This window comes from Giraffa tippelskirchi, chromosome 6 (genome assembly GCF_054371585.1).
Source record: "Giraffa tippelskirchi isolate mGirTip1 chromosome 6, T2T-mGirTip1v1.2.pri, whole genome shotgun sequence".
NCBI lineage: Eukaryota > Metazoa > Chordata > Mammalia > Artiodactyla > Giraffidae > Giraffa > Giraffa tippelskirchi.
The window spans coordinates 140,788,073-140,800,290 of NC_137280.1; the positions used below are offsets into that span (position 1 = coordinate 140,788,073).

General features: G+C 37.6%; 1 protein-coding gene across 1 annotated transcript in view; it reads right to left on the bottom strand.

Moving 5' to 3' along the window:
- Nucleotides 1-1,600: 1,600 nt before the first annotated feature.
- Nucleotides 1,601-12,218, bottom strand: part of LOC145510103 (uncharacterized) — a 54,626-nt gene continuing 44,008 nt past the window's right edge. The window contains exons 9-13 of the mRNA XM_081500442.1: nucleotides 11,363-11,461; nucleotides 10,421-10,476; nucleotides 6,748-6,862; nucleotides 5,679-5,715; nucleotides 1,601-3,135 (exon numbers count right to left, since the gene is read on the bottom strand). Of these exons, the coding sequence (XP_081356568.1) occupies nucleotides 3,033-3,135; nucleotides 5,679-5,715; nucleotides 6,748-6,862; nucleotides 10,421-10,476; nucleotides 11,363-11,461 (410 nt within the window). The 3' untranslated portion in view covers nucleotides 1,601-3,032. The remainder of the gene's footprint in view (nucleotides 3,136-5,678; nucleotides 5,716-6,747; nucleotides 6,863-10,420; nucleotides 10,477-11,362; nucleotides 11,462-12,218) is intronic.

Consider the following 12,218-nt stretch of genomic DNA (forward strand, 5'->3'; position numbering starts at 1 on the left):
AGCCAGATTCCTGAGAAGCCTTACAAAAGCATGGCAGCATCCAGACTTCTTGTTCCCAGGGCTGCATGAGCATCATGTGGTTGCCAAGGAAGACAGATGAACAGATCTGCAGTCACCTGGCGTCCTGCTCTTTCCCTACTTGGCTCACCTGCCCTGGACCAGTGTTGATAACGTTCCTGCTTTAGTTTGTATCTTTCATGCTTTTCTAGAGAATTTGTCACACACAGCAAGAAAATATGTAGTCATCTTCCCTCTCTAAATCTTTAGGTCTGTGGTTCTCAATCTCAGCTATACATTGAAATCACCTGAAGTCACCTAACTTTTCAGTTAGACTGAAAAGATTAACACTATCTGGGCCTCACCCAGAGGCCTCTCTCTGTCTGCTGAGATCCTAATTTGATTGGTCAGGGCATGCAAGTTCAATCCCTGGTTAGGGAACTAAGTTCCCACATGCTGCAAGGCAACTAAGCCTGTTCACTCTGGAGACCACATGCCACACCAAAGAGCCTGTCCCAAGACTGATTATAGAAAATGGAATCTCAATGGTCTCAAGAGAGCAAAAACAAAGATGAATATATTCTATAAGATTGATACATCTACAGAAAAGAATTTAATATTAACTAAATACTTTCCCTTCCTTCCCTCTAACCTATTCTGCCCCTTAGTTATTGACAAATTTTTCTACAGTATAAAATGATAGCCAAATTACCCATTATCAGCTTTTCCAAAACACAAACATTGTTCATAAAAATAATGAGGGATCATATACCAAGAGACTTATGAATGTAATACCACAGAAATTATTACTGAACACTGATGCTAGATCTCCTGCTAATACAACTCCATATACAATCATGCTTAGACACACAAAAAAAAACTTCTGCATTTTTGTAGTGTTTTCATTTTTTTCTATTTCTCATAGTAACATGTCACTGCAATTACCACTATACACAAATGAATGTGTGGAAATAATTCTAATATGCATAAATTTTTTTTCACAGCATTGTAAATCAAATACACATTATTTTAAAATATATTTAAAAATTTAGGCATAAAGAATGATTTATCCTAATGTCATCCAACATTAGTGGTAAGAGTTAGGATTAGAGCTCAGGGCCTGTCTCTAATTCTGAGTACCTCCTGTTTTCTCCCCTGCCCCAGGTCTTGTTTCACAGAATGCTACTGGGTATGCCAGTTGTCACTGTGCTCAGGGGTTTCCAACATTTTGGAAATGCTGGATTAAAGTTAAGCAGATTCCCAGAACCTGTAAAGTGCCATCACAAAACTCCAGGAAGGATATGGAGAAGAGACCTCAAATCACAAATTCAAAGCCCCACAAGACACAAAGCAGGTAACAAACATGAGACTGCAGGCAAGGCAAAGGGCTGAGGGATATGGTGCCCTCTAATGGGGTCCTGGTTGCATAGGGATGTTGCCCAATGTTGTTAGGGATCTCCTGACAAGTTACAAATTGGGGCATTAATTTGAAATCTCTATGTTTAGGCATTTTTGTCTCGACATTAAAAAAAAAAATGCTGTTGGAACATAATTTTTTAAACCAGATCAGTCTGGTCCCATTTGTGGAAACTAGGATACAATGTTTAGCAGTCTTCTTTGCCCATATAACCTTTATTCAGAAGTCCTATCAATTTCCAACTTCACAGAAGTGTGAAAAGCATTTCCTTCAAAAATAACCATCCAGCCCTCATAGACCACTTTGGTATGAGTAGCTCTGAACAACCCATAAATAACTCAAGATGAGTTATGTCAGGGTTTACTCAAAATGAAATTATTTTCCAGTCTTCTTAACTGTTCTTGTAGAAATGCTTCAAAGTAACTAAAGATATCCTTACTTTTAGTCTTTGTCCAATTCTTCTGGAAAAAAGAAAAAATTCAATAAAGATGTGAAAAATATATAACACAGGAATTGATTAAATATAGAAAAGACCCATTATCCTTCCAAAAGAAATTTAAAAATCAAATTGGTTTGAGGACAATTTAGCCTTTCCGTTGAAATCGGTAACATTCTCAGACAAGACTATTATATTTGCAAACTCACTTTTCTAAGACAGAAAGTCTGTTTTTGCTATTCCCTCCCTCTCTCTTTTCCTTGCATTTATTTCCACCCTGCCTCATCCTAAAAATTGCATGTGAGAGCCTGCCAGTTGTCTATATAAGTGCCTAGAACTGTGGCACTGATGTAGCAGAAACACGAAAAATCTCAGGCAATTGATTTTCTTCCTCTGGAATCTCCATGGTTCACTCACTATCCCAGCTTCTTTAAACTTTTAAAATACCATCCGGGTCCCAGGGGAAGCACTTAATGCCTTATATTTTGAGAACCCAGAGAAACTAGATCAACCTATAATGGCAAAATCACACTCACATCTATTTTCCTATTAGGTAAATAAAAACAAGTACACTCTCATGATTCGAAACACTTGAGGTCCTAAGGAATATAAAACTTGAGGTCACTTGATTTAAAATAATGACAATCATGAAATGCTTCCAATTTAAGTCCTTCAGTCCCAATTGGATTTGCTGATTTTAAGTTGTAGTCAACTCTTCTCCACAGCTTTGGTAACTGAGGTAGAGGGTATTTTTTTCTATCTCTCCAGTGAGAAATTTTGATGGATAACAGGATTCATAGGGTCTAAAGAGGGTGTACCATTCTAAAGGGTACAATTTCATGTTTTGGAGAGAGCTCTCCAATGGACAGAGGAGCCTGGTAGGCTACAGTCCATGGGGTCACAAAGAGTCCGCCACAACTGAGTACACCAGTACTCCAATGACCAGAACGATTGAACCAGTTTTAGTATAAAAAATTAGGATGATGTGACAGAGGTTGTCCGTACACAAGAAAGCTAGACTCACTCTACCCAATGTCCCTGACTTGTCGGAATGCCATTGGAAACTGACCGAAAAAATTGTCCTGCTGCTTGAAAAGGATTCCGACATGGTAATATCTGGTCCCTGTCTTCTACAATAAAGTATGTAACACATTAGAAGACCACTGGATCTTAGTCCATGACTTAAACTCTGTCATCAGTAGCGTAGACACTGTCTTCTGCTGGGACACGCTTCATATCTGCATTTTGCAAAGTTCCAATGTGAGAGTTTTTCAATGGAATCACACTGCAGAAAGAATAACAATGAGTAAGAGAAACGTAGACCACTTGTCAAGTGTGAAGAGCACAGTTGTTTATGTTCAGGCAATACTGGGTACTTCCATTTCCCAATGACTACAGAGATGCATAAATTCCCCATGGTATTTCTCTGAAAGTTCTATAAGTATCCTGCTTATTCATTTTTATCTTTCCTGTCTTTTTTGTTCATCTCTTTGGAATATAGTCGGCATTCAATAAATAGGCAATACACAAAGTGTGACTGAAATCAAATAACAACAACAAAAAAACAACCCATTCAAATGGCCATAAAAAAAATTTACAATTTAGTTCTCTTGCTTTAAGACATCAGGTTTCAGGTAGTATTTCTATAGAAGTTCTGGCACAATTCCAGGGAAATACCGAGATGATAAATTTTGCAATAAGGAGTTCATGATCTGAGCCACAGTCAGTTCCTGGTCTTGTTTTTGCTAACTGTATAGAGCTTCTCCATCTTTGGCTGCAAAGAATATAATCAGTCTGATTTCAATATTGACCATCTGATGATGTCCATCTTTATTGCAAAATTCAGGCTTAAGTTGAGGAAAGTAGGGAAAAACACTAGGCCATTCAGGTTTGACCTAAATCAAATCCATTATGATTATACAGTGGAAGTGAGAAATAGATTCAAGGGATTAGATCTGATAGACAGAGGGCCTGAAGAACTATGGATGTAAAGGACAGAAGTGGTATGGACCTAACAGAAGCAGAAAATATTAAGAAGAGGTGGCAAGAATACACAGAAGAACTACACAAAAAAGATCTTAATCACCCAGATAACCACAATGGTGTGATCACTCACCTAGAGCCAGACATCCTGGATTGTAAAGTCAAGTGGGCCTTAGGAAGTATCACTACAAACAAAGCTAGTGGAGGTGATGGGATTCCAGCTGAGCTATTTCAAATCCTAAAAGATGATGCTGTGAAAGTGCTGCACTGAATATGCCAGCAAATTTGGAAAACTCAGCAGTGGCCATAGGACTAGAAAAGGTCAATTTTTATTCCAATCCCAAAGAAAGTCAATGCCAAAGAATGTTCAAACTACCACACAATTGCATTCATTTCACATGCTAGCGAGGTCATGATCAAAATCTTCCAAGCTAGGCTTCAACAGGACATGAACTGAGAACATCCAGATGTACAAGCTGTATTTAGAAAAGGCAGAGGAACCAGAGATCAAATTGCCAACATCCACTGGATCATCAAAAAAGCAAGAGAGTTCCAGAAAAACATCTACTTCTACTTAATTGACTATGCTAAAGCCTTTGACAGTGTGGATCACAACAAACTGTGGAAAATTCTGAAAGAGATGGGAATAACAGGCCAACTTACCTGCCTCCTGAGAAACCTGTATGCAGGTCAAGAAGCAACAGTTAGAACCAGACATGCAATGGACTGGTTTAAAATTGGGAAAGTAGTACATCAAGGCTGTATATTGTCACCCTGCTTATTTAACTTATATGCAGAATACATCATGAGAAATGCCAAGCTGGATGAAGCACAAGATGGAATCAAGATTGCTGGGAGAAACATCAATAACCTCAGACATGCAGATGACACTACCCTTATGGCAGAAAATGAAGAGAAACTAAAGAGCCTCTTGATGGGTGAAAGAGGAGAGTAAAAAAGTTGGCTTAAAATTCAACATTCAGGAAACTAAGGTAATGACATCTGGACCCATCACTTCACAGCAAATAGATGGGGAAACAATGGAAACAGTGACAGACTTTATTTTCTTGGGCTCCAAAATCACTGCAGATGGTGACTACAGCCATGAAATTAAAAGATGCTTGCTTCTTGGAAGAAAAGCTATGACCAACCTAGACAATGAATTGAAAAGCAGAGACATTACTTTGCCAACAAAGGTCCATCTAGTCAAAGCTATGGTTTTTCCAGTAGTCATGTACAGATGTAAGAGTTGGACCATAAAGAAGGCTGAGTACCGAAGAATTGATGCTTTTGAACTATTCTGTTGGAGAAGACTTTTGAGAGTCCCTTGGACTGCAATGAGATCAAACAAGTCAATCCTAAAGGAAATAAGCCCTGAATATTCATTGGAAGGACTGATGCTGAAGCTGAAGCTCCAATACTTTGGCCACCTGATGCAAAGAACTGGCTCATTTGAAAAGACCCTGATGCTGGGAAAGATTGAGGGCAGGAGGAGAAGGGAACAACAGAGGACAAGATGGTTGAATGACATCACTGACTTAATGGACATGACTTTGACCAAGCTCCAGACAGTGAAGGACAGGAAAGCCTAGCATGCTGCAGTCCAGGGGTTGCAAAGAGTTGGACACAACTGAGCAACTGAACAACAAACAACAATGGAGATGCTATAAATATCACTGGAAGGTTGAATAGCAATGGAGATGCTCTCTATACTAAATATTTCAGAATTCCAGAGTATAAAATAGAGAGCTCAGAATGAAAATAGGAGTGAGATACAGAAATTTTCCTTATTTTTCCTAGAGTACAACCATCAAAACGCATTGACATAAATCCTCTCAAACTTACCGTAGTAGCTCCAACCGGTTACCCAGGCAACAATATCCTAAATTTGGGAAGAAATGAAGAGAAAATCAAACACACACACCAAAGAGTTCATGAGATTTTTCCTAACAAGTATATTATTACAGTTGTTACTTTAATATGAACAAACTACATACATATCTCAAAGCCTAAAAAATTAACTAGGAAGAATGAATATTTTAAAAGAAGAAGAATAAAAAAATCAATCTGGATCCTTCCCTGATAACTCCAACAAACTTGTTTTGAATCTAGGGACTAAGTAAGCTCCTTAGGGTAAAGTATCTCATGTTTATTAATGGTTTAAAGTATTCACCCACATGCCCTAGCTTACTTTAATGTAATTGTATTTCACTGTAAAAAAAAAAATGAGAGATTGTGTTTCTCCCATAGATTACAGGTTTTATAAACACACACACACACACACAACTGGTGGAAGGAGATCAGGAGGCCCTGGATGACTGTCTTGTGAAACCCTTTGTTCTCCTCCTGGCCCTGAAATCATGTACCCTCCCAATATCTCATGCGCTTCTCATGTTAAGTGGGTATTGTAAAATCCTCAACAACTTCACCCCCTATACAGACAAAAATTGGTTCTTATAGAACAGGAAAAGGAGGAGTAAACAGATTTTATATACTACAGGGGCTTGTTGACTTCCAAATCCCAACTCTACCCAACCAATGCTAATTTTCCATATTTAATTTCTGCTATGGAGAATTAAGTTTCAATCCCTGGGTTGGGAAGATCCCCTGGAGAAGGGCATGGCAACCCACTCCAGTATTCTTGCCTGGAGAATCCCCATAGACAGATGAGCCTGGTGGGCTGCAGTCCATGGGGTCACAAAGAGTCAGACATGACTGAGTGACTAAGCATAGCACATGCAGAATTAAATATCGTGTTTCTCTTTATGAGACAATAATTTTAAGATAAAATAACATTTAAAAACAACAAGGGAAAAATCAAGATAGTTATGTGAAATTAAAATCATGTGGAATGTAGGGTTACAGGCATTTGACTCAAAAATACTCCCGCAGGCACAATCCTTAAATGACTTACTTTTTCTAATCATGAGTACCAAAACCGTGAGCAATAATACCAAGATAGTAACAGAGATTCCAATGTAGACTCCGTCGTTGGTGCTTACCCATGGATCATGGGCCAGCGTCACAGGCTAAGGAAACATCAGAAGATTAAAAAAAAAAAAATCTGTTAGAATTAAGGGTAGAAAACATTTCTGAAAATAAAGTACTCGACACATTTATCTTTATTGGCACTTGGTTAGTTCTGGATCATGAGGTGTGAGACCAAAGGATCTGAAGTTAAAACCATATGGTGAAAATTCTAAGACAATATAAAATCCAAAACATATTTTGGGATGGTAGAAACGTTTTTTATCTTGCTTGTGATGATATTCACAAAGGTGTATATATCTGTCAAAATTCAAACTGTATGCTTCAAATGAATGTGGCTTTATTATATGTAAATACACATATTTTAAAATTTTAATGATATTTCTATAATCCTCATTAGAAAAGACAACAACAATTTTTCTTTCTATATAAGGTGATGTGGTAGTTTTATCTGATGTTACCTGAATATGTTCAATTATTGAATTTGGCCCTTGATTAAAATACTGATTCTTTTAAGTAGAATTCAAGTTTCTATCTATGTCTTCATAAATGGATTTGAAAGTGGCTGCCCAGATACATGGCTCTGCTTAACAATTAAAATGCTGAACAACTGGAAAAACATACAGTTTTATTTGAATCTCCTAGTGCAGTTCATAAGGGATCAACACCTCCTGGAATAAACCCAAAATATGTCAGGCAGTATGCTTGGCTCCTTGGAGAAGGCAATGGCACCCCACTCCAGTACTCTTGCCTGGAAAATCCCGTGGACGGAGGAGCCTGGTAGGCTACAGTCCACGGGGTCGCTAAGAGTCGGACACGACTGAGCGACTTCACTTTCACTTTTCCCTTTCATGCACTGGAGAAGGAAATGGCAACCCACTCCATTATTCTTGCCTGGAGAATCCTAGGGACGGCGGAGCCTGGTGGCTGCCGTCTATGGGGTCGCACAGAGTCGGACACGACTGAAGTGACTTAGCAACATGCTTGGCTCCTTTACGTAGCTTAACTCTAATCCTAAAGATGTCCCACGAGGTAGGTATTTTAATAGAACAGAAGTGGAAGAGCAGACGAAAAGACTGTCTCCTGTCCCCTTCTGTATAAGAGATTAAACTCTGGAGTCAGAATCCCAGCTCTTTTACTTAGTTGCTGTGTGACCCTAGACAAGTTATTTAGCCTCTCCGAATCTCTGTCTCTCTGTCTATCAAATGCAGATTAAATATGGTTCCTGGGAAAGGTACTTTAGGTACTTCCTAATAAACACTATGAGGAATACATAGGAGGGTGACAAGTAACTTAGCCTCTGAGCTGTCCTTGCTTAAATGGGAAAAGGCCAGTGTCTTGGGAGGGAAAAGCTGTGTTGTCACCTCACTTGGTCAGGTTAAAGTGGTTAGATGGGACACAGGGTTACAGGAAGCAGTTTTTGGAACTGCTTAAAAAAATACAGAAACATCTTTAAAAAAGGTTACAGAAAAACTGCAGATTAAAAAAAAAACACCTTCCGGTTCATACAGCAAATTCCCACTGGCTATCTATTTCACATATAGTCATGTATCTATTTCAATGTTACTCATTCAATTTATCCCTCCCTCTCCTTCCCCAGCTGTGTCCACAAGTCTGTTTTCTATGTCTACATCTCCATTGCTGCCCTGCAAATAGGTTCAAAATTACAGTCTTTCTAGATTCCATATGTATGCATTAATATACGAAATTTGTTTTTCTCTTTCTGACTTACTTCATTCTGTATAATAGGCTCTAGACAGAAACTAACACAATATTGTAAAGCAATTATCCTCCAATTAAAAGTTTAAAAACTTTGTAAAACTTCATTTTACAATGTGCAGTTGTAAAATTTACAATTTAAAAGGACATTTTACAATGTCCTTTCCTAAAGAAAGGAAAGCAAAAATCAATCTTAATCCCAACATCCAAAAAGGGCTACTATTACAATTTTTCATTACATACTCTTATAGAATTTTATTCTTCTAATATTTTTCTTAACAGAAACAGTGACTATATTCAATATATATTATAATACATACACTGTTTTAAAAGTTAGTTGTTTCCATTTAACAATCAACACTGTCTTCTCATGTCAGTAAACTCACTGTAGTGACAACATTGTTAATGGCAATAAGTGGGCATGCTTAATTGACGAAGTAATTAATCCCTTATTTTTGAATATTTAGGTTGCTTTTAACATTTTCATGATTATAAACAGCAGCCATGAACATCTTTTCTTATATATCTTCACATATTTGTTCAATTCTCTCCTTTAGAGAGAGTTCAGGAAGGTGATCCTACTGGGTCAAAATACATGCTGCTTGGCTTCAGGACACCTGGGAGACACCTTGACATCTATGGAGTCAAGACACAAAAAGTCCACAATTTTGCTACTGCCTATTAAAAATTTGCTCCTATATTGCTTCTACTTGTAAGTGAGGTCAAGAACAAGCTCATCATTCAGACAACACTTAAAATCCAGTTTAAGTCTGTACAGCAACAGAATAGTTATTTATATAGTGGCAGTCCTGCTATTTAACAGGCATAAACAAATTCTGTCCATATTCATCTGATCAATCAGTGCCAATATTATGAGAATGGTTAAAATCTTTCATATCATTCCTATGTGGTGGTATTCTCATTATCACTAAGGTATGTAACATAAGGACATCTGACCTCACACTAAATAACCCCACTTTTCCTGAGCTTGATTTTCTCTTACAATGGCCATGCTGCAGATTCTCACCACAGGATTACTTTCATTCCTGAATCCCTTCATTTTTGTTGCTTCTGAGAGTTATTTGCACATAGTAAAAGGAAAGTTGTTTTACTCAAGGGAGCCAAAAGTAAAGATCTCATTGATAAATTCTCCTTACTTCACACAAAGATGAGCCTTTGATGAACATCATGAGACTATAGTTCCTTAGGTTTTTCTCAAGCTAACTGTAAGAAAAGTGTGAGAACATCCTACAGAATCACAAAGTTGTTGAAGACCTTAGGACCTTAATAAGTCATCATATACGGATGATTATATATAGCAAGACTCATCAGTGTCCTCAAAATTTCTCTAAAGAGGACAATTGGATTTGAAAAAGATATTAGGAGGCCCATGTTTAAGCAAGCACACTTTCACTGACATAATATTTTTGGTTGTGATGGTCCCCATTCCACTACCTCAATTCAAGGCATGTTATTTCTCTAACAATGACTAAAGTCTTTTTTGGTATGTAATGTTAACTCACTGTCTTGAAATTAATTCACTCTTTTTTCCTAGGAGAAAAGTTCTTGAACAGGAGAAAATCTGTAGTGTGTGTGTGTGTGTGTGTGTGTGTGTGTGTGTGTGTGTGTGTGTGTGTGTGTATAGAGTGAAATATCACTTCTCAGGTATTTTTAATAATCTCGTTCATTTCTCTGAAATTTTAAATTAATTAAAGAATCTCTATTTAAGAGCCAAATGCTTTTCTTTCTTTATATTTTGAATTAGAAAGAACAAATCTGGGGACTTGTCTAGTCTTACAATAATGATCTCTAAATGTAACTTGCTTCCAGGGAGGCATACAAGTGAATCTGGCTAGTAAAGTAGGAAGGAATACGCTTACAGCTTGACTGTTACACCAAACAGCATCTGGAGACTGTGTCACAGTGCCATTCCCATCTGCTCAACAAGGAGGAAAATTAATTAGTTTTATCAATTTAAAAAATACTGAATTTTCACAGAAAACACTAATATTTTCACAGCAGGCACAAATACATTCACATGCCATCTGATAATGAATGAAATGTTGAATAATCATATGGCCAAATACTGTAGGCATTGCAAGAGTTATACCAAGTTACTAACATTAATTAAATAAGGTTGTTCTTCTTAAACCACTTTTTTTCACGGAAGCTTCGAAAATGAACCCATTTTTCCTTCTCAGTGGAAAAAATGCATGTACCAGGAAAGTTTACCTACAATTTTAGAGGAGTCAGAGTGGCCCATTTTCAGAACTAGATTAAAAATTACTATTATAAGTTGATAATTAGTAATTTCATGGCAGCAAAGAAACTGGCCAGCAGTGCTCAGAGGACATATGAACATCTAAAGAGCAGAACCACCCTGTTCACAAATGGAAATTACATTGGTTTTACATTCAAAGTGTAACTGAAATGTACTAAGATACATCAAACAGGTTGCATCAAAATCCTGTGCCAGCATGCCCAGACATTAATCCAAAAGTGCTTTAGAAAATACATTATATCAGCCCAAAGCCAGTGTACCTTACACTACCTAAAACCCCAATATAAAATGATATTTTGCCATGGAGTTTTGATTGTACAAATTTTCATAGTGTTTTGAAATATTTCTTTTGTCATATAGAACATATAGTCTTGAATCGCATACAAAACTGTAGGTCAAATACAAGATTCTCTTTTTACTGAGTATCTATCATATACTGAGCCCTTTATCCATGCTTACATCAATTTCCTTAATCCCATTTTAGAGATGAGGAAACAGACCTGAAATGGTGAAAGGTGTTCAGAAAAGAAACTGAAGTTACCTGTTGAGCAAGAGTGTGATGGTGAGCCAGTTATATTTGTGTCATGTGGAATGGTAGCCTGGATTTCTGCTCTCTGCATTGGAGAAGATAAAGAAGGTACTGGAATGACAAGAATGAAAGAATGGTGTTTAATTTGTGGAAGATATTTTCTACCCCCAACAAAAATAAAATGCAAAACTAAAATTAGGAATTACCCTGTGACTCCCTCTTAGAGAAATATTCAAGATGGCCTTGAAGCATTACACTGCCATATAGGTATTTCATTACCATGTATGAATCTGATCTAGAAAATAATTTGGGGCTTCCTTGGTGGCTCAGACAGTAAAGAATCTGCCTGTAATGCAGGAGACCCAGGTTTGATTCGTGGGTTGGGAAGATCCCCTGGAGAAGAGAATGGCTACCCACTCCAGTATTCTTGACTGCAGAATTCCATGGACAGAGGAGCCTGAGCCTGGAGGGCTACAGTACATGGTGTTGCAAAGAGTCAGACATGACTGAGCAACTAACACTTTCACTTTGGAAAGGTTATAAATAGATAGGTTTATTTCACTTGTTGTATGCCTACAATCCCACTAAAGCCTATAACAGTGCATCTCCAGTAGGATACCCAATTAAACTTTGATTTATGCTAATGACATTTCAATTTTGTGGAGCATGGCCTTGGAGGTGGCACTAATCCACCCTCACCCCTTTACAAGAACCCCAATCTGTACTCCCTGACCTTATTCATGTTCTTAATCATCCATCTACATCTTTCCAAGGAGATGAACACATTGACCAAATCAGAAAACAGACTAAGAATATCCAATTCCTTGAGGTGATAGGAATTGGATGAGACAGTACTGCCCACTGTCTG